The sequence below is a fragment of the Martes martes genome (genome assembly GCF_963455335.1).
Source record: "Martes martes genome assembly, chromosome: 4".
NCBI classification, from domain to species: domain Eukaryota; kingdom Metazoa; phylum Chordata; class Mammalia; order Carnivora; family Mustelidae; genus Martes; species Martes martes.
The window spans coordinates 74920048-74943993 of record NC_137891.1 but is presented as its reverse complement, the minus strand read 5'-3'; the positions used below and the strand labels follow the sequence as shown (position 1 = coordinate 74943993).

The 23946-nt window shown below is 38.3% G+C and overlaps 1 protein-coding gene across 1 annotated transcript; it reads right to left on the bottom strand.

Moving 5' to 3' along the window:
* Positions 1-10380: 10380 nt before the first annotated feature.
* Positions 10381-12405, bottom strand: PLAG1 (PLAG1 zinc finger; the record flags this gene model as incomplete). The annotated part of the gene is made up of 2 exons (XM_080801816.1): positions 10381-11638; positions 12164-12405. 2 exons carry the CDS (start codon positions 12403-12405, stop codon positions 10381-10383), a joined length of 1500 nt encoding a protein of 499 aa, XP_080657942.1.
* Positions 12406-23946: the final 11541 nt, after the last annotated feature.

Below are 23946 nucleotides of genomic sequence, written 5' to 3'. Positions count from 1 at the left end.
ATCTTCTCCAGCACGTGTTGATCTCATGTGTTGGATCTTCTTTCAGCTTGGTGCCAGTGGGTGGGTGGGTGGGATTCTCATCATATTTTTGGAGTACTGACTCCCCAATGCTCAATCCTCACTTTTCCCTCTCCTGGATGCCTGGATATTGGCTCTCCTGAAACTATAGTGGTTAAGGGTGCAGGCCCTGGGGTCAAATAACCTGGTTTAAACCCCACCACTTCAGGTCACCAGCTCTCCGAGCCTCCGCTTCCTCATGTAAAATGAAGATAGTAAGAAGTACTGACAAGGGAAGCAGAGACACGTTTTTCATTATCTTCCCAGAATTTGAATTTTAAGGGCAAAGCATGAGACTTTAAAGAGATTTCTGCTTGTAGCCTTGCACGTGGTAGTGGCGTATCCCCCAGCCAGGGCTGGCTCAGCTGGGGGAAAGTCAGCCACCTGAAATGAAAGCAGAAGGAGCTCTGGGCTGGTGAGAAGACCCCAGGGCCCTGCCTGGTCTAGCTGCATGGCCCCAGGACTAGTCTGTAAAGGCAAGGGGAGAACTTCCAAGGTCCGCTTTAGTTTTGGAGTTTGGATTTTTTTTTTTTAAGGGTAAATTGATTTTCACTATGTAGAATAAGCAAACAAATGGGTTCCCCTTCAGTGGCTTCTTAGTCAGTGGTCTAATTGCGGAGGAGAAAGGGCAAATTAAAGTTTAGATAAGATTGAGAGAAATTTCAAAGGGAGAATTTCTGTTACAAGAACTTGATGAAATAAGATCTAAGAACCCTACCTACTGATGCCTGTTAACTAGTCACATTCCAGAAATTTTAAATAGAGCTAAAGACTCCATGGTCTGAGATTTTGAAGTCCAAATTGATAAGAATTAGGGTTCTCACAGGTTCTTAGTTTTGGTCCATCGTAGGGAAAGCATTTAGAGTGGTTTACTTCTGAAGAAATAATACGTTCTTGTGGAATTTGCTCATTTTGGTGCAAAAGGGCAGAATAAAATGGAAGTTTTGACACAATCTTTGGTGTATCAGATAAACTTTTCTATAGAACAAAGGTAATCCAAGTGATAAAATTATTACTTACAAAACTTTCTCAAGTCATATTTTGAAAGAGTATTTCTTTTAATGGTAAGATGGTTGATAGTTGATTACACTTCAGCCAACAAATATGTGTTATTTGCCAGGTGCAGGGAACTGTGTGACCAGGGTTTTGCCCTCAAGTACTTACAAGAGTTAAAAATATACACATCCTTGAGAAAATCTCAAATGCTGTAATAAATATTCAGAGGGAAAGTAAGTTACCTTTCAGTGGGTGAGATAAGAGAAGGTATGGAATGGAAGAGCCATCATTTAAAAAGGGGGCGGAAGATGGTGAGATTTTGCTATGTGGATTCATAAGCAGGACCGTAGAAAGGAAGCATTGCAGGGACCAAGTGTAGGCAAAGGGATAGATAAGCACAGGGAACAGTGAGTTAACGTCACATGAAAATCAGAGAAAGAGGAAGAGGAGGCAATGGGCAGACTGCTAAGAACAGATGAGAATTTTCAGGGCCCTTCAAATCATCGACTGGTACTGACTTCATGCTCTCTTTATCAAGGTTCAATTTAGAGGCAAATATGGAAATAGCATATGAAAGAATTTACAACAGAAGATACAATAGTAGGTAGCACTTTACTCCTGCAAAAGGTAATTGAATTTTGAAAATTGGATGAATTGAACTCATCTGTTCGAAGTCTTTAAACAATATGGTCTTTGAGACCTTTAAAAGGGTGTGTATCTGTGACAGCCACTGAACACCACTAATTCTGGGGTGGGAAAAACTGACATACCTTGAAATCTTAAATAGGGCATGGCTTAGGCTATTAACCTACTTACACAATGAATGTTCCCAGTGCATGAAAATCTGGTTACAGGAGCCTTCTTAGAAATGTCATCAGGGGTGTGTGAATGATAATAACATCAATTATGTATTTTTAGAAGCGGGACAGTTTACCAACATCATTCCAATAAGACTACCAAATGCACTAACAACACTTTGAAAGGTCTCCCCCACCCCCACCCCATAAAAAGATTAAAAATTACAAATAGAATAAACCAAAAGTTAAATCTTTGCAACAATTCTAATATCATAAAACACAAAATTCCACAGCTTATGTGAGGATCCATTATACTTCTGACTCTCATCCCCTCAGAACCCCAAACCTTATTATAAGTGGTATTATAAATCGACTATCTGCCTGTTTTCAAAAAAGATTCAGTTTACATTTCCACGTGTGCATGTATAATAAACACTGGTCTACATTTCAAGTATGCTTCTACTGAGTAAAGGAAGGTTAGTCTGTTCTCATTTTTTAAAAAATTTTTCTTATTTATTTGACAGAGATCACAAGTAGGCAGAGAGACAGGCAGAGAGAGAGGAAGGAAAGCAGGCTCCCGGCCAAGCAGAGAGCCCGATGTGGGGCTCAATCCTAGGACCCTGGGATCATGACCTGAGCCGAAGGAAGAGGCTTTAACCCACTGAGCCACCCAGGCGCCCCGTCTGTTCTCATTTTTACAAAAGATTTTATTTACTTATTTGACAGAGAGAGACAGAGCGAGAAAGGGAACACAGCACAGGTAGTGGGAAAGGGAGAAGCAGGCTTCCCGCTGAGCAAGGAGCCCAATGTAGGACTCAAACCCAGGACCCTCGGATCATGACCTGAGCCAAAGGCAGCCGCTTAGCAGCTGAGCCACCCAGGCACTCTCTGTTCTCATTTAAAAAAAAAAAAAACTTGTTCATTAGGAGAAAACCCTTCATCATCTGCAATAATAGGAGCCAAGATAACGGTACAGAAAAGGAGATTCTGAGGACTCCTTTATGGACACAATCTCCACTAAGCACTGAGCTCTTTTGTGTGTGTGTGTGTGTGTGTGTTTCTTTTCTAAAGCAGTCAGAACCTGGGAATTTACGTTCTCTGGCATAACAGCGTATCAGGGAAGAAAATATTTCTACTTCTCTCAAGGTAATACCAGCACAACTAAAGAATGACAGTTGAATCTAGTCATATGAAACAGGTTTCTCCAGAGAAAACAATCAGATGTGTGTATAAATATATAAATTAATGAATGTGTGTATATTACATACACACACACACACACACACACACACACACACACACACATATATATATATATATTTTTTTTTTTTTAAGAAATTAGCTAATGTAATCATGGAGGTTGACCAAGTCCAAAATCTGTAAGGCAGGCCGGTAGGCTGGAGATCCAGAGAAGAGTTGATTTTGCATTCTGAGTACAAAGACAGTCTGGGGGCAGACTTCCCTCTTGCTGGGGAATCTAAGTCTTTTCTTCTTAAGGCCTTCAACTGATTGGATGAGGCCCACCCGCACTATGAAGGGTAGTGTTTTGAAGATTTATTTATTTATTTGGGGGGTGGGTAGGGGCAGAGGGCAAGAATCTTCAAGCAGATTCCACACTGAGCCTGGAGCCCCACCCTGGGCTCAATCTCATGACCTGAGATCATGATATGAGCCGAAACCAAGAGTTGGACACTTATCTGACTGAGCCATCCAGGCACCCCATAAAGTCAACAGATTACAAATGTTAAGCATGTCTAAAAAAAACACCACCACAGCAACATTTTGTCTGGGTACCCCAGCCTAGCCAAGTTGACACACAAAATTAACCATCACACTAGCCAAGAGTCAAACATCTTCAGAGTAGAAAAATTTGTTATTGACTTCTGTGTAGAATAGAATGCAGGTGAAGTCAAGACATTCTGTGTTTTATCGTTTTGTTTTAGTTAGGCTGAATCTCCCAATATTTGACCATTTTTGATCTGCAAAAAAGGATAACTGGGTATGGCTCAATACGGTATTTAGGCTTTCCAGGAGTTGCAATGACACTGCAATCATCACGCACATGCCTGATCAGAAAACAACCTTTTTTATAAAGCTGATTTATTTGTAATACCCCTAGGACTTAGCACAAAGTGATGCGTTTTGCTGAAGAAATGCCTGATTAAGGAAGAGTGACAGCCAAACTCAAGCTATGTATAGTCAGACTTGAAATTCCATCTCCCCTCAATGGTAAACCATTGGTATGAACTTCTTAAGAGTGACACAAATGAAAAATGAGCAAACTGCTTTTCAAATTACTTTCCCATAAGGGAGATTATGCCTTAAGTGAATTAATCCCAAATGTACTTTTTACCTAAGAAAAGCATCATGTTTTGATAACTAGTCCTTGAAACATTTCAAATGCATGAATTTAAACAAAAATGTATTTAGTGTTAAGAATTAACAAAGCCATGCTCTTTGATTTTCCGGAAGCAAGCTGGTGAAAAGAGGGACTGCTGCCACTGCAAATTGCTCTTCAGTCTTTTCCTCTTTGAAAGTGGGAGAGCCTTAAAATAAGAAAGCCAAAGGTAAAGAGGGAATTCTCCTATCACCCTGAAAGAGGCTATCAGATACATAAAACGTGTTTTCTACAGCTGATTCCTGCTCAGATTATTAACTGAATCGTCAGATAATGTAGCTCTCTGCATTGCTGTTTCACTGATGAGCCATAGAAGTGGTGTGCGTGCTTTGGTCCAGAGGGCTGCCAAGGGAGGGTTTTCAGCAAAATTTTTGACAAAGAGCCCAAAGGAAACCTCTAAAAGGCTAACTCATAGTACCAGCAGATAGCAGGTGTTAAAGGAATGCTTAATGCCAATCTTTTCTCATACGAACAAGAGACGTTATTGATTTATACATTCTAATTGCCTTTTTTGGAGTTCTTTTTTGGATGCTCATCTGGATTACAGTTTTGATGCAGGATCTTTTGATTTTTTTTCTTTTTATTTACAGTTTCTATCCTTCCTTTAAAGGTACAGAAGTTTTAAAACAAAACAAAGGACACCCTGGAATTTTACATTTCGTTTCAACAACAAAGTATTGTCCTCGAGTCAGCTATTAGAATTGTATATTTACCCAATGAGAAGATATTTAAAATTCAAAGTGAAAAGAAAAAAGTTATACCAAATAGAAATGTATCACCTATTAAAATTTCAGGAAGATCTACATTATCTAAAGCCATTCTATAATTTTATTCATATATTTTGTGGAGTTCACATATCTTTTTCTTACAGCAAACATAACACTGTAGGCCACAAGAAGCTGCAGTACTATTGTTTCATTAGCAGCAAATTAATATTTTATATCTGGGCAACTGGACAATAAATAGCCTGCTTCTTTGGATGTGGATGTTGAAAATGTAGAATCACTGCAGCTTCATAATGTGATTGCTATTTTACAGAGCTTATACACACACAAAAAATACGATCTTTGTCTATATTTTATACAAATACAACAGTAGTTTGTGAATACATTTTAAGTACATGATATACATGATAAGCCACTTGATCTCCCAATATCACAGAAGAGCGATTTTAAATGCAATAAAAATATACAAAATTCAGCCTGGAATGCAGATTTTTCTTTTCTATTTTGACTCAAAACTTTATCATCCAAACGTTTTTTAGAGTACTAGTCCAAACACTTTTTCGTCAGCTAAAAATACAATTTCAGCAGTCCAGCTTATGTTCAGGCATGATGCAATCCATTTCCTAATGGATTCCCAGTTTTTGTTAAATTCAACGGGCTGTTAGTAACATATAGCATGTTCTTCACTCCACACCATATTACAAAGCCCACTTTTCATTCTGAGTTAGAGTCACCTTGTGGACAAAAGCTGGGTTTGTTCTGATAACATTTGCACGTCCAAGATTTCCATTTGCAAGTGCACGTGAATACATTGTGGTGGGTGGTGGTAAAAGTCTGTTAATGACAGATTAAGTCACAGTATAAAAATATATTGTACACCTTTACGCCTAATGGAGTCCTTTTTTTCCTATGGCTAAAAAAATATGACTGAACGAGACAGAGACGTTTGTAGCACCATGAAGAGTTGTATCCCAAGTTACATTAGCAGCATGATCCAACATAATATTGAAGGAGTGTTTCTGAGAAGATAAACATTCATTCTGGTTCATCTGTACCACTGAAGCTTATACAAGGAAGTGTTTCAAACATTAGCAATAGTTCTGTCATTTCTAGAGCAAGATAAACTTATCAAAAGACACTGCCTTTCCATCCTCAAAGGGTTGGTAACGGAGAAGGGCCTAAGGGTGATGATCTATGTGTGCCTTTACCAACACGGGTGGTATCAGTTTGTTTTATGTGATCCAAAAGGCACTCCGTATGGGTTTCTAGCACAAAACTACACAAGGCGACTTTCATGGATCTATGAAATCACTACAGACAGACTATCTGTGTTGTAGACACGGCTGCTGACACAGTGTGAGAACAAATAAGACAAGGTCAACTTAGGCACTATTTGGCAGAGATAACAGTCCACTATTGCTAATGAGGAATACTCGACATTTAAAAGAGCTCCTCCAATGTCACATGGATCTCAGTAGGCTAGAAGCAACTTGGGTGAACTGGTATTTTTTAATTTACATACTGGGAAGACAGTGTGTTTTGAAACACGTAAACCTTGTAAAAAAATAAACCATTGTAAAACCTTATGAAAAGACACACACTGATTCTGTGCAATATAGCAAATTGATAAGAAAACACTGTAAAAATGTACCTGTTTAAAATATCATCTACCATTTTTGAACACAAAGCATTATATATCAAAGGCCTACATATATATCATCTAATGGCACTTGAAACAAATTATAATAAGTCTTAAAATAAAAGGCATAACCTATAAGAAAGTTTCTGTAAAGGTTTAGATTCGTTTTGAAAGTGCTATATCTTGTAATATGTGTAGTATAGAGGTTGACCAAGCTCTATTTTTTAAAAAAATATTGGCCTATATATGTGTATTGCTTACTAGATGAATGATCCTGAAATATGTACTCTTTAACATTCATTATTAGCTTAATAAAGCAATCAGCTCTGGCTCATGTTTCAGTCAGTATATGGTTTTTAAAAACCGCTACTGTCCAAATTAACACAATATATCACTATATTCCACAAATGACTAAGAATAATAAAGCACAAGCAACAAATAGGCAAAAATACATAGCTTGGAAAAAACACTAAGTGAAATTAAAAAGTTGCACAAAGAGTGGTGTGTGATCAGCCAGGACAACTGAAGTTTCTGAAAACTGTACTTGGTAATAGGATTTTAAAATGTGAATTTTAACAGTGACCAGTAACTATAAAGGTGATATTTGCATACATCAGTGGATAATATTGCTTACAGTGCTGAGACCCTTCCACACTCATGCTTTTGTGTCTGGTGATTGAATTTGTACACATGTGTGGAAGTTCAAACTGAATGAGGTTCAATATCTTGTCTGAGGTCCAAATTCTAAACTGAAATATTTTTACTTAATGATAATCCCCCTTTTTTTTTTTTTTTTTAAACCAAGTGAAGGCACTATTAGAAATTTCAAGGATGATGATTCTGGCCACGGGGAGAATGAAAACAGCATTGGCAGTAATTATTTTTAATCACATCCAGTTGATGTAAAAACAAATGTCAATTTTTTTCTAGAAAAAAAAGAGCCAGTTCTGAGTTACATCCTTGTTAAACCACTGCACAATTAAAATAAATGAATCTGCCTCATGTTTAACAGAAATAACCTCAAAAAGGGTTTAGTGACCAGTAGTCAATTTGAAAAACACAAGCTGAATTCCCTCTTCCTCGCATGTATTTCAAGTCTATGAGGCGGCAACAGGCAAAGAGGTGTTCACATGAAAATTAAGACTCTACATGTTAGCCCTGGTGCTCTGAAAGACGTGCCTCCATGTATCTGAATTCCATGCAGGGCGAGAATTAGGCTAAAAATATACATACATATATGGCGCCATTCCCCATTTCCAAAATGTTTTACTGAATAAATCCTGGTACTCCCTTTTTTAGTTGTTTATTAGCAGTAAAATACAGCCTGCTAAGGCCAATGTCTCAGGTCATTAATTTGACTCCTCCTTAAGCAAATTTTAGACAAAGTAGTGCTTCCACACTTGTATTTGTGACTTCTGTGTAAAAATACATTTTCTATTTATTTGTGCTCTGTCACCAATTTTTTCCTTTTTTTTTAATGGTGATTAAAGCAATATTGAACACTAATCATTCAACTAATGATTTAAGTAAGCAATCTGTTTCATAGAAACTAAAGGAAGCAGTAATAAAGCAGAGCTAAAAGCCTACTTTCAGAGCAAATATTCTCCTAATCAAAAGCTTAGGAGCAGTTTGAAAAATTTTAAATGTATTTCCTTATTAAAACATATATAATTTTAATGCCTTTGGAACACACTTTTTTTTTAATAAAATGTATTTTTTATAATAAAATTTAAATACATAAGTATAAAAACTACTGCTCCTAGAATTTAAAAAAAAAAATAGGAGCATGATAAAATATCAGGAGCCAAAGCTCCCTTAAGAGAGCAACTCTGATTCTATGAAGTGCGATATATGTATGTGTGTGTGTGTGTGTGTGTGTGTGTATAATATATATAGTGAAACCCCCATTTACATTATTACAATTTACATTTCTCCACAAATTATACTACTCCCAAATGTTTTAAATAATGTATTATATTCAGTAATATGCACTCATTTTTAGAAATTCTTGGTAAACATCACAATCTGCAGTGATAATTGGCCCTATAAATGAAAAAAGAAACTTCTATATAGGGCTAATGAGTGCTCAAATATTTTTCTTTTTTTTTTTTTTAAGAGATATATACTCTTTTATAAACCTTCCCCTTCATACCCACCCCAAAAGACAGGGTCCCAAAATAAGGTGTTAACAAGTGCTTAATAGATATGTTTCATAGGCTGATGTCCCAACAAATATTTAGAAAAGTATAATTTGACCTTCAAAAAGGTTATGGTGGTTGTCTAATATGAGGAAAGCCCACAATAACTACTTCATTCAGTGAACACAATATTCTTGATTGTTACTTTCACATTACCTAAGACAGTGCTTGTTCTGCTTTAGTTTTCTCCCCCCTCTACAAATTCAATGGATTTGCAACTCTCCCCCAATTTCCCAGAGATGTGTAAAAGTGGGGTTTTACTGTATATATTTTTAGTTGCTTAAAACTTTGTGGTCATTCCTCAAATAGCTTTCTAATGCATTTAATTTTAAAGTCTCCATCTGAAAATAGCAAGGAAAGATAAATCAACACTGTATAAGAAAGATACCATGGGGGTAGGGCTGTTGTTTTGTTTTCTGCTTTTGGCTCTTATGGGAAAGAAAACTGTATTAAATTCAGTAAGAAGTGATATGAGCGATATGCTTTTCCTTTACTCCTCAAGAGTCTAGTTTCCAACCCTGGCAACAAGGGACAGGGTCCCTAGACAAGTTCCCAAGCTGAACCAAGTGCTTCACATCTATCTTCTTAGGAGACTATCACGCCACAGAAGAAGAGACAGTCCACTCTGGGATAAACACCCCTAACATCTGTGGTTCCACAATGGCTTTCGATTCTGGACTGTGGACTGACGACTAAAACAATTGCTGGCTGTACCTGACTCACCCTTTGGCCATGAAAGGTGGAAATGATTAAAGAGATCTAGCCATACACTGACTCTGAAGACTTGGATGCTGTAACACGATAAGCACTATTAAACTGGAAAGAGTGACTTTGCAATGTGGCAAAATATCCTGCATACAAGTTTAAGGCCAACTACAGAGTAACATGGAATGCGTGTCACCTCAACAGGAGTCTCTTTTTTGCTATCAACACTGGTGCTTTGTGTTTAGGTTTTGTTTTCCTTGTATGTGCATAATATAGACGGCAAATATTTGAGCCAGACAACAGCAAAGTCTTCAAAATATACTGACCTGAAATTATGGTATATCTAAGAAACGTCTATTATCTCCCCAAACTGGATTCTGAATTCATCTGAAAACATTTGCTTATGAATCCATTTAGAGAGTAGTAAAAATGTAAAAACTCTCAGATTATTCATATACATTTTAGAAAATGTACATTCTGTTGCAAACATCGTTAATGAGCCAAATGTCAAAAGCTAGAGCCACTGTTATTGGACAGAACTGAAAATTTTAAGATCTCAAAGCAATTTGAATGTGGGACTCGTTAAGACTTTACTGCTAATAATGGCTTTCCTAGAGGAAAAAGCATCTTAAAATATGACAATTGGCAGTGAGTGTGGACAAAATACCCAGGTAAACATAACTGAACGCAAATGGTTCCAAAGCTCTTTATAAAGCTTGTTTCTATTTCATACTGGCTTAATGAAAATTGGTACTGTACAAAAGCAGAAGTTTTTATGCGGTTTTAAAGTAGGCACTAAAATAAAAATGGTCCTCTAAGGCAGGGCTACACATAGGTTTCTGTGATCAGTCCACGTCTGGGACTCCTATTGAAAAGCTTGATGGAAACGTGGCAGTGTGGTGCTCGTGCTGAAACTACTGGTGAACGCTGCTGACAGGGAGTGCAGGGAGCCGAGACCTAGGGTGTTTGCAGGATCCTGAAGATCCTGTGTCTGCGGGGGCAGCTGAGACACAGAAGAATGTGCTTCCTCTTGGGAATAGCTCATTCCGAGGCTCCCCACTGAGATAGGATTATAGGGAGGGCCATTGAGGGGTATGAAATTAAACAACTGGGAAAAATCCAAGGCAGGCGTATTTAGGGGGTCACTGATAGAAATAGAGCTTTTTGACAGGGAGAGGTCCCCTGCACCATCATCCAGGGACCCCACCTGAGGATCCAACCCTAGTTTAGATGATGATGCTTGGGAATCCTGGGATGAGGAAGGCCCGCCACCTTGCAGCTCCATCAGATAACTCTCAATCTCCCCCTTTAGTGGCTGTTCTTTTTCAGGAATAGAAATGGCGTATGAGGTAGAACTGAATGGGTATTTGAAAGAAAGGTGGTGAGAAGGATGGACAGCGTCCATCTCTATTGGGCACGTCATTCCCAAAGGTAAAGTCGTGATCATTTGGTGGGCAGGTCCCGAGCTCTGCATGGACTGAAACGGAGTGTTATAGAGGTTTAACTGCAGAGTGTTTGTGAATGGCTTTGACAACAGTTCGCTGGAAGGTAAGGACATCACCGGAAGGAGCTCATCTTTTATAGGCACAGAAACGTTGCAGGTGAATGGATCCAGAAAGTCCACCGGTTCGGTTTTGACCTTCAGAAGTTCTTGATTGTGACTCTTCTTCATGTGTCGAGTCAGGTGATCCTTCCGCCCAAATCTCTGTGCACAATACTGACAGAGGAAGTCCTTCCTTCCCGTGTGCACCACCATGTGTCTCCGGACATCCTTCCGGGTGTAGAAGCGGCGATCGCAATGCTCGCACTGGTGCTTTTTCTCTTTCACCCCGCCGGACGACTTGCCAGCGTGTGATTTAAGGTGCTCCAGCAGCACTCCCGTGCTCTCGAAAGTCTGCAGGCAGACCTTGCAGGTGAGGTCGCCGCTTGTCGCGGCATGCAAGGCCAGGTGACGCTTGAAGCCGAGTTTGGTGTTGTAGTTCTTGCCACACTCTTCACACTTAAACGTCTCTTTATTGGGGTCATGCGTATGGAGGTGATTCTTCAGGTGATCTTTCCGGTGAAACATTTTCTCACAATAATTACACTTGTGGGTTTTCTCAGGAGAATGAGTAGCCATGTGCCTTGAAACACAGACATATTCTGTCAGTATCACGACACAAATGGCAGGGAGTCACTTTTCAAATGGAAGCTAAGCTGCTATGCTAAAACCGGCTGGCTCCCTGCTAACGGACACGCTTTAACTTAACATGCGCTACAAGGACAGTCAATACCCCTAAACACTGCAGAACTCGAGCCGCTGAAGTTGCCACTTCAGGATTCTCTGGTTCGTAGCTATTACTACAAAAGCCAATGAGTGAGGCTGAACATACTCACGTAAACGTCCATACCCTCTCCTTGTAATCTCTTTGCACAAACGGAAATTCTACTCTCATTAAGCATTTCATTAAAAAAAAAAATCCAAAGACACTAACACATCAAAGTATGTGACTTAGCATACTAAAGCTAGCCAACATCTAATCTACGATAACATTTCCTCTCTGCAAAGCAGCTCAAGAATGTGTATACAAATATATATACGTTTACAACGGCTTCACATGGCCAACATAATAGAAAATATAATCTGAAAAACAAATAGAGTTTAATACCTTTGTAATTTGTACTTAGAAACAAAGGCCTTGGTGCAGTCTTGTTGTATGCACTTGTAGGGCCTCTCTCCTGTGTGAGAGTAGGAGTGAACCTTTAATTTCTCAACACTGTTAAAGGCCTTGTCACACAGTTGGCAAGGAAAGTTTTTTCTTGGTTTGGTTTCACCACGCTTACGTTTCCCTGAAGGGACTTTCTGGGTATCTCTTACTTCTGACAAATCACCAGGAATGACAGTGGCCATCGCAGCCTAAAGCAGGCCTTCTTGTTGGACACTTGGGAACTGCCCAACTCCACTAAATGATTTAGCTTTAGGTGGCTTCTCAAGTTTCATGTGGTCGTAAAAGAAAGCAAAAAGGGACTGGAAAAAAAAATAAGAAACAACTAGTTTGTAACTAAATTTAATTTTTAAAATTTTTATTTGCTATGTGATGCTTTTGAATTCAAAAAGAAACCATAAAATGGATTCAGCTGGTCTAATGTAATATCTGTAGGTCTCTTTACATTTGCCAAAACACATATTAACGCATTGCTCAGAATGAACAGTTCACACGCCCCCAGAAATTCCACCTGACAAATGTTGTACTTAGGGAAAGGAGTAGTGATCGCAGGAACTCTCAGGAAGCGTCAAAACATGACACTCAGAGTGGCACTATGAAGCTTCAATTTCGACAAGGTGAGATTAGACAACAGAAATCTGACTAAAAACAGAAAAATGTTTCTGCAAATATTTTAAGGTTGAAAAAACATCTTAACTTGTGTAAGTAAACTCTGTGTTATAGAGAAATACTGAGAAGCGACTAGAAACTCTTTTAGGCACCCTGTGAACCATTCAGTCCAAGGAAGAAGTGTTTAATGCAGCCACAGGAGGCCTGAAAGAGTGGAAGGCACCACCCCGAGTGGAAATTTGCTCTTGATACCAGTATTAGCACACACAGAGGGATTTCTGAGTCAAGAGTGGAAATGAAAAAAAAAAAAAAAAAAAAAAAAAAAAAAAAAAAAAAAGAGTGGAAATGACTTCTTTTTGTAACAATGCACATTCTTGAAATGGTAACACCTTGTGAAGTTATTTGAGGTGAGGATCATGGCTCCTTATCATTTGGGGGAAAAGATTTGGTCAGGGTAAGTTTCTTCATCTTTCTGCACATCACAGAAAATGATTCTGTTCATTGGGCACACTGAGGTTAGTGCATGAGCCAGAGTCCTCAGACCTCCCCAAGAGCTGAGGGTATCAGTCTTGGGCACACCTGTAACCCATGTGAAGTACACCAGTGTGACTTTTGGCTTGGAGCCCAATACCTGTGTGAGGACACATCATTATGGAGGCGTTTCAAGTAAAAGGTGTATCAGAGTTTCAATTCACTATGGGTGCTCTGAGGAAGAAGGACATGTACGGATCATAAGGCAAAGAGTATGTCTACTTACACAAAAATGTTTAAATTGACGGGAACCTTTGGAAATTTATGGACAAGAGATAATAAATATCATTAACTGTATTTCTAAGAGTGAGAAACCACCTCCCCAAAGAGCCACATGATACAAAAGAGTTAAAGGGACTCAAGTTTCATGACTGCCAATCTGGAAAAGTACTTTTAAGAGACACAGAAATGAGGAGACCTACAGCCTCTCTTGAAAAAGATCTGCTTTTTGAAGTGAAAACTGCACGTGGCTAAATGATGATTAACCAACCACTACTCAACTGGACTTTTCCTCCTATTATTTACTTAGAAACAAACGAAAACCAGTCTCTTTAAAGCCCTTGTTTTGGCATCGGACTGACCCTAGTTTGCCTTATAAGAGCTAGATGTGTCCTGCTGAGTCCCGCCAATTCCAGTCACACTTTTGCAGGGGCTCTCTGTTTAACTTAACTTCTATAAGACTAAGTGTATATTACAGTGCATCCCTCTGTGTTTTAATGTAGAGGCTGTCACTAAACAGGCAAAACAGGGCTGTTATCCACTCACTTCATTGAAATGGAAGACTTGTGGGTTAAGTTAACCAGTGTCTGCTTTGTGTACCCTTTCTTTATCAGTAGGGAGACACAGACAAGGCCTTCCCTTCAAGCTGTGCGAATTGTCTAAATCTCCTCTGCAGTTTAAAAGTGACATTAACACAGTTAACACAACTGACATTACTAATGCTAACACAATATGCTCCCCCAGTTTTAGATTTCCTAACTCTCAGGGACTTGCTCTTTTCCTGTTACATTCTCATTCAAGAGACAGCTTCTCTAGCTCTCCCAGAACTATCCACACAGCCATTCTGCTGTGACCAGCAATGACACTGTAAATTGGAATTGGCAGAAAGCACTCTGCCAAGGCAGGAAAAAACCCAGTAATTCTGACTCTTTGATTTCCTAACATGATGCTTTTATGCACCTATTTAGAGCACTGCGGGAAATAAGCTGATAAACTTGTCAACTGTAAAATCAACACGGAATGCAAAGTATCTAAGTCCCTGTATATAATGAGTATTTGAACATATTTCAAAGACAGGTCATATTTGTCATTGTTGTATTATGAGTTCCAAGCATAAGGGGCAGAGAATTCCAGTTGGGGAAAAAAATGTAACTTCTAACTCAATGAAAAAAAAGTATTGAAAGTACACCATGAAACAATATACAAACATTTGATTATATTAAAGTTGGTGATAATACGGAGTAATAAGTAAATTCTGTTATCTTTGGATGTACATACTGAGCAATGAAGAACTGCAGATTTCAAATATTACACTTTTCTAAGACCAGCTGAAATTTTTTCATGGCTAATAATAGCTTTTTATCTCAATATATTACAGAACTCAAATTAGTTACAGGTGCATTTAAAACTACAGGATAATATAAGGTTGTGAACTCAACATTGAATAAAAGTCCACATTCATAATATGCATATCAAATACTTTAAAGAAACATGCAGAGAACTGTAGTGATTCTTGTTCAATGCATACCTGATGACAGATGGAAAAAGCCTCAGACCTTGATCTTAGCCAGTCCCATTGACTCTTCGTGGAAGAGAGCGGAATCCAGTCCTTCCCATTTTGGCCAATCTGTGAAACAAAGAATAAGAATGGACTACACTCTAAATGGAATCAGTATGTAAATGATGGAAAATAAAGGATAAAAGAATTGCAATTTCATGGCACATGCTTACATTCCATACTCTGCTGACAAGTCATGCATTAATTTTCACCAGTTGCAAATTTTTATTAGTTCTAAGCACACTTACATGACCAAATGAATGCAGAAACAAAAAGTAAAGTAGTATTACCTATATAAATGGCATTTTGTGATGCTGAATGACTCCCGCTTCTATCCCAAATTCAAATTTTAAGTTTTTAAAATCTAACTTGCCTACTGAGAGAAATGGATATTAGGGTTACTATCTCTAAATGAAACTGATCAAAATTTCATTAAGCTTAATAATATTATGGAAGAGACAAAGTCAGTGCATCTGGAACCTCATCAAAGAAGAGCAGACTCCTGAAAAAAGCACCTCATCTGCCCACGGGACACATACTTGTACAAGGAGGGCCTCTCTGAGCTGCACTTTTTGCTACCTGCAACACCTGCTGATCTATTTCTCAGAATGCTGCAAGGATTGCTAAAATGGAGCACTAACTCTGCACTCTTTAGATTTCAAAACCATGCAAGGGAAATTATATACGGGGTTGCTGCAGAGGTATCAGGAACAAAGCATCATTGGGTTTTAAAAGATCACTGTTGAAAAATCTTAAAATATCTGTAAAAAATGCATATTGGCATGATCTTCAGTTAACTAAGAACATGCACAGAGAAAAAAATCTGTTAATAATTCTTGATTGTGCAAGTAAACGTGAAAAGAATGGTCAAAAGGCAGAAAAAACAACGATAGTATTATCAATTGAAGAGACTACAGGGCACAAAGAAATTAATAAGCTCTGAATATTTTAAAGTTGAACATTCAGAAATCATGATTGTAAGAGCATGAGGGGGATAGTATAAATCAAATGGTTAAAGTACAATAATAAAAGGATTCACCAATGCCAAGCTAAATGGAAACAATTTTACATAATGTTCCAAACACAAATCTAATTAATTTCTCCTAATATCAAATTTTCACATACTTTTACGAATTTGATGTGTAAATAAAATATTTACTAGAGAACATTCAAGCATCATTACAAAAATAATAGAGGTATATTTGAAAGCAGCATTATTCTCATAGTTGAAAAAACAAGAAAAATAAAAATTCAGACTCATAAAAGATATTTAAAAAGTTAAAGCAAAAGCTCCATTCGTTTGTAAAGCACAGGACATGCATAAATGGAAGAACTGAATTCTGCACATCAAAATTGTAAAATAATAAAATTAACTTTGTAAATACTTACTTGCCCAGGGCACATACTGAGGTTTTGGTAGGGTAGTTAAGAACATGAAAGCCTGCTTTGTGTATTGTGTTATTTTAATAATATAAATACCTTGCAAGTATAGAGCGTTTTCATCTCTATAGCCTCCCTGGAAAATTCAATGGACCTGAGAGGTGGGTGCATTTATCATCACTGCCATTTTAATGTGAGAGGCTCATAGAAGCTGACTATCCTGACAGCATGTATGTGTTCAAGAAGGGGCATAGTCTTAAAAATTCCTTTTTCCGCTCTTACAGGGCTGCATTCTAGGAGACGGGTAGGTTGGCAAACCATTACACAAGTGGATAAATCCCATATTACATTTAAAAGACAAGAACAGGGAATAGTGCCTATTTTCTCTGTTGGAACTGCCAATATGATCCGCAAAAGGAAACAAATATAAGACTTTGCTTCTTTTAATAAAGACAGTTTGCAAAGTAAATTTTAAGTAATTTATGTAACAGTTAAAATAACTAGCATATCTATCTGAGTGGACAGTGATTTGGGCAGAAACAAATATAGAAGCTGACTAGTAAACAATACATTTGTGTATTTTTCCTGACCAAATAAATTTTATTGCACCTCAAATAATTCATAAAAATTTCAGTGATGCTTATTCTTCAACGGAACTTATAACAAAAACTTTAGAGTTGAAGCATTTCAATATAGTTTAAAATTTCTATCTTGATTTGAAATACTAGTATAGTCTACAAAATTACCCATTACTTATTTTAGCCTGAAATAAAACAATAAAGCCAAGATTTTCATTCATTTTATCACAGAACGTAATTCCAAAGTCACAGTTAATTTCCCTAACTTCAATCTAACTATTTTGAGTTCTTATGAGTGACCCAATAATTTCAAAGGGCTGCTAATTATGTCCCCAAACAAAGGAAACCAGGAGCCAGTTAGAGTTCATTATTATATGGCTTGATAAAATAAACACTGAAAAATATACCGTTTGCATTTATGTAATCCTGACTAAAATGTCAACTAAACTGATCTGTGTTCTTTTTTATAGAAGAAAGACTTTTAAAAAGTAACTACTATTTTCTGAAAAGTCTATATAACAAAATGTCTTCTCCCACCTTTCTTTTTTATGTGTCAAAGAGCAGTTATTAGCTTTTCAAACGATTCAAATTCTTTGCCTTGATCTAAGAATTGTGAAGCAATATAACCATATACCCATTTCAACTCGCCCTGAGAAAGTCACAACACTTCAGGACACCCCTCCAGTTTTTGCTGGTACAGGAACACACATTTATTTTCTAGGGCAACTTCGCATACATAAAAACAGGAAGTAAAGGGAACATTGTGTGTGCATGCACACACACATGTTCATCATCCTATGCTTTACATTCTAGAACAGTGACTCACACAGAAACATAACAAGCAAAAATGAATTATACATCAGAGGGTTTACTAAAACAAATTCCTATGAGGATGCTGGCATAAGAACAGCCCTGTACTGTTTCTATACTTGCAATTCCACAGCTTTGTCACTCATCTAACAGCTGTGAATTCTTAGGACACTTACCTGCATCAATAATTTGTTCGTATTTAGGTTAAAAGTCAAACATACACTTTGATGATTAAGGGCAAATGCCATCGATAATCAAAGCTTTATTTATGCTCCCATATGCTAATCATAAAACACCATGAGTAAACAATGCAGAAAATGTCAACATTTGCTTAAAACATGTTTTTCATATAAATAGGTAGCTTGCAAAAGGAAACTTACCAATAGTCAATACTTTAATTCACATGTACAAAACATAACAGAGCTTCAGATAAGAAGTGAAAGAAATTAACAAGATAACAGCAGACCAATACTGAAGTAAGGGCAATGGCACAGTCAGCACACTTTTTTGATCAGGAATGTTATGTGGAAATTTTTACAGCATTCCATTTCTGTAGGTGTGTAGAATCCCTTATTAATGGAAAATAAGAGGAGAAGTATATCTTGCAAGACTATTAAAAATAGACTGTAGGCGGCATTGGGGCAGGATCTCTGTCAGTTTTATTTATTCACTGCTCTTTCCCATAAAAGTAAAGTTTTACTTATTTATTTATTTTGAATGAATGAAAGTAATTAAAGCAGGGCATGTGCTTTCCAGCATCAAAATGAACTACAGGCTTGCTCAATCACCGTAACAGACACAGGACAGAATATACATATCTATGTTCAAGTAAAACATAGTAACAGTATGGATACAATTTGGTCCAACAAACTAAGCCACTAACAAGGTATTTTTGAAACTTACCAGCTATTTGTAAAGGCTTAGTTAAAACAGCAGCAATTGTTGTAAAGTCTAAAATATTTGTTTTGTTTCAGAAAACAAGCCTTCTCAGACTGATCCGTTGCTAAGCAATCAGTATAAGTAGGTAATATCGATCCAGTGCCCATTCCTAATAAAAACTGCTAAAGTGAAAATATGCCTGGTACCTGCACCCATGCCTGACACAGAGCAGGAAGGATAGCAGGTTGGGCAGATGGTGAGATGGGGCTGCTGATGCCTTAAGAGGACAGAAAGAAGCAGGAGACAGGGCAAAGAGCTGGGATTGTGCCTGACCCACCAAAGCTGTACATAGGTACCTGATTAACACATTTTATACCCCAAATACTGACAACTACAGTACTTGTTTTCCTATAGAAGTCATGGTTAACTAAAACTAGTAAAAATAACTCTGCCTGTTTTGAATGACTACTTGATGTCTTCAACTTCTGAGCAGTTCATTAAAACGTAGTTCTAGCACACCACTTTTGACACTTAGCATAAAATTTAGCCATACTCATATGTAGAAAGCCTTATGTTTAATGTCCAAATAATAAAACCCAACAGACAAGTGAAGGGAAAAAGCAGACCTGTTTGTTTTTAAGAACCAACAGGAAAAAGACAATGGATTCCAAAGTGGAACCCACAAATCCCAACATCAGTTCTCTCTCTGTACAATTAGGATATTCCTTGTGGGCCACCTTGAACCTGGGTATAGCTGTTTTATTACATTTTCTAGAGTACCCAGAGAGAAGGAAAAGACAATCAAATTTTGTTTTCCAATTCTGAAGTATTTTCATTGGTTATTTATTTTATAGAACAGAAATGTCATGTTAAGTAAAAATTTTTTTCCTTCTCTTTTAAAACCTCTCTTTTAATGATCCGTGACTTGAAGTCAGCATTTCCTTTAAAAAGTACATGGAGGATTCTTCCCCCTAAGATTATATAGTCTCGTCAAAATAAAAAGCTAAAAACATACACATGGGTGGCATATCAAGTATTTCCATTTTCATCACATAGGGTGATCTTCGTATTTGCAAACAGGAAGTGCAAGGGGAACTATTTACAAGGGAAGCAATGGTGCTTGGGAGAGAGCAAAGAAATCAATGATATGTGAATACCAAGTAAGATTGCTTTATCAAGACTTTAAAGGCTTTTAGAGCTTTTCTTGGCTTTGTTTTTTGGTATGAAACATTTCCAAAATACTGGTGCTCTGGCTAGGTATAAAGTAAGTGATTCACAGGTCAGCCCAATTTGAAAATTGCCTATTTCCCAAATTGTGAGGGGCTGTTTTTATGACCACTGACTTCTTATATTCCTGGGGTGACAACAAAAATGCCAGACATCAACTCTAAAAATGTTCACACGGATGGACCACAAACACCTGGAGGACATGCCTCCAATTCATTTAGGGTTAACTGACTGATACTACTAAAATGACGAACACAGCATCATCTAGGTTCCATGTTTGAACTCTCCAAGCACTCCTACTGTGTCTGTCTACAAATGCAAATGGGAAGGCAGAAACAGCACATGTTCAAACAAAAGTGATGAGGAGAGAAGGTTTTATGTAGTTACAAAAGCTCATGCAGAGAATTAGTTTTAAGCCATCTCAAAGTAAAGTGCACTTGAAATACAGGCTAGCACTGTGCTATACGAGGAGATATAAATGTGTGTGTGTGTGTGTGTGTGTGCATGTGTACACATGTACACATGCACACACACACAAAATCTTGAGCAGCAGTAAGCTGTATCATGAAAAAGAGCCCAGTCCAGGGAAGGCTCTATATTTGCCATTACTCTGTCCTTAAGTTATACCGGTGTAACCGTGCAGGTCACAACCACCTCTGGAAACCACCACCTCTATACGTATTCCTAAAGTTGAGTAAATAGGATTAACTCTAGGCAAAAAAGGTCAAGTCGGGGTGGCCACTCCCTCCTCCACCTCCAGAGGACATGTACACTGCCCAGGCGACCCCAGTCAGAAGAGATTTGGCAATTACATTCCTAGACTGATTTAACTTGAACGAGAAAGAACTTCCAAATGTTATGCCTCGGGGTGCCTTTTACCTCTAATATAGATGTGACACTCTCCTTTTGAGATGACCTGTCTCCCCCACCCCTGGGGATTCTAAATTCAGCTGCAGGGAGACTATTATTCATCTTTCCACCCCCCAGCACCTGGTCAGCATCCTGGCATGTAGCAAACACTTGATAAGTATTTGTTGACCATAACTATAGTCCTGACAGGGGATTTCAGAAATCAGAACAGCAGGTAAACATGTTTTGGTGTTTCTGCAATTTCACATCAGCGTAAAGCAGGCTCAGAAGACAAACCCTGTAGGAGGAGGCTGTTTGCTCGGACGGCAGAGGAGAAACGTGGGGAGCATCACAACCACCTGGGTGGGGGTCCCTCCAGTTTCTGTCAGTGGGTGCTGAAAGCTAGGAACATGTAGACACATACTAGCAGAGGCCTGCAGGCGGCCCGACAGGCAGGGAGACATAGCTGGGGTGCACTTCATCGGCCCAGATTTTCAGAACATATCTGCTTTCACATGTTCTGTCCCACAGCTCCTTGTGTGCATGCAGCCTGCATCCCTTCCGACTTATTGTTTGGAAATAGCCAATGAAGTTTTACAGGAAAGAAAAAGGAATATTCAAAATCTTGGAAGAGGATGTTCTTTATGGGAAATTAAAATGTGAGGATGATGTTGAAAATTTCAGAAAAAATTTCTGAGGGATGACTGATACAAGAAAAATCAAAAAGAAGAAAATCTACATAAATGTAGTTGGCTCCATAAAAGGATTGAAAAACTTTTTTCTTTTTTCGAGCTGCTAAAACAGTTTCATCAAAAAGTGGTTCAAAAATGACAATGAAGTAGAAAAGGAAAAAAAAAAAACCCCATAATCTGCACCACTGAAAAACCATTAACATCTTTAACATCTTTAAAAAATTGACTCTACGAATATGCAAATGACTAAAAATTTAAGCTAACTAGATTTTAATGCTTAATTTTCAGAGAATACTGTGATTAGGAATTTTAGCCAGATTAGTTTATGTACATTTTGTTTGACTGTAAAACTCTTCATACACAGTGGGGGACCCTGCCTGGCTCTCAGGCTGTGTCCTCCTTTCCCCAGGGCCTGCCCCCTGCCTGCCCTCAGTGGAGTTTATGACCTTGAGCCTATCCTCTGGCACTTGGCATAGCCATCTTTATTCACACCACTCTTACTTCCTTAGGGCTGAGGGTCCTGGCCTCTAAACCTTGATCCTGTGTGTGAGGTCCTGCTGACAGACTTACCTGGTCCCACATCCACGGGCGCCTGGACTTCCAAGTATCGCTATCAATTCTGTGCCTACAGGTTGCACCTACAGGCTGGGAAGCCCAGATGCTGGGGTGTGTCCCCTTCCCAACCAGGGAAACTGCAAACTGCTCTTGCCCTACAGAGTTCCTTACTCTAGAATCTGCCCCATCCCAGCAAGCAGAGCGAGCAGCCTTCCCCACCTGCCCGGAGTTCATCGGATCCAGGAAGAAGACATAGTGGTAACATGGGATAGTCTATCACTCTGAGCAAGAGGAGAAAGAGGAGCTTAAAAGTTCATCTGCGGGCTATTTGGGGAACATGAACAAATAAGCTTTTACGGCAGCTATGCATTTTGTGCACAAAGTAAGGAAGACTGCTCACTGCCAGTATTTCAATCCTTCCATTAGACTATAACTATTAATAAAGTCCTGCTGAACACAACCCATATTGATAGACCTTAAAATAGTAAGTGGCATGCTTATTATGTGGCATGCTTTTCAAAGCTTTTAATACGGTATCTTAAATTACTCTGAAACTGAAATAATGGATCACTTTGAAAGCCATGCCATATAATGATAAAAGCCACCTACCTGAGGCCCTGCTCCAAACTCTACAAGGTAACCTTATTAATAGACCATCACAGAATGAAGCATTCTGGGTGCCAAATACGGCCAATGCAGCACCAAGAGGCAACCTAAAAAGAAAAGAAGAGTTAGTTTGAAATTCCAAAAGTGCGAGCCAATCTGGTTAATGGCATATGAGCCAAACTGGTTTTTATTCATCATATTTTTATACTTTATCGGAAAATCTAGCTCAGTTCCTGTTAGAAACAAATGTGAAACCCATACAATATTTACAGTACACTGAAAAGTGAAAAGTAAATAAATCAATATTCCTAGATTTAAATATCTCCCCACTGAATCACAAGTTATCTAGATTGTTCATATTTTTATTCAAATATTACTCCCAGTTTACTGTCATTCCTCAAAATTGCTGCTTATTTCCCTCATTTACATTTGAAACACATCTCTAACAGTTTCTCTATAACAGTTTTTGGAAAAAACTTTTGAGGTGTAGATCTTGTTCTAAACAACAGCTTGGAGAAACCCTCTCAGATTCCCTCAGGTCATGTGTTCGCAGGCAAGGGTGCAAACCAGAAATGTCCCAGAGTAGAGGCAGAGTAAGGAGAAAGACAATTGCTCAGCTCCTGAGTGTGTCTTTACAATGAGACTACCATTCATTTTAAAGTGCATTCACAGGTGGCAAGACCATCTTCAGCAACACTCAAAGAAACACCAACATGAACCCCCAAAGTACTCAAGGTTTTGGATTATTCACAGCTTCGTTCTGTTGGTACAAGTAAGGAAGACCTAACACCAGGGGTAGTAGAGCAAGAGAGAAAAGGGATTGCTGGGAGGTCTCTGTAGAAGTCGTCTACTTCATTTCTCCAGACCAGAGTCAATGCTCCACTGTATGTGGCTCCTGCTCCATTAAGATAAGTAGCTGACACCGATGTAATAAATATTACCAACACCTATTATGTACGGCATCAATCTGAAATTACTGGGATGCAAACAGGCATGACCCCTGTTCTCTAGGAGTCTCCAAGACAGCTGTAGCCATGGCATAGACACCTTATACCAAGTGAAGCAATATGTCTGTTAATTAAAATAAAAGTTGCCCTTATAAGGCAGTATTAGAAGGACAGAGCAACAATAAAAAACAATATTATGGTATAAACAAGTACCTCAGAAGGTCAGAAAAGGAAAAGGATACAATGGAGTTTTGGTGATTTTTACCTTGAAGAAAGTACATTAAAG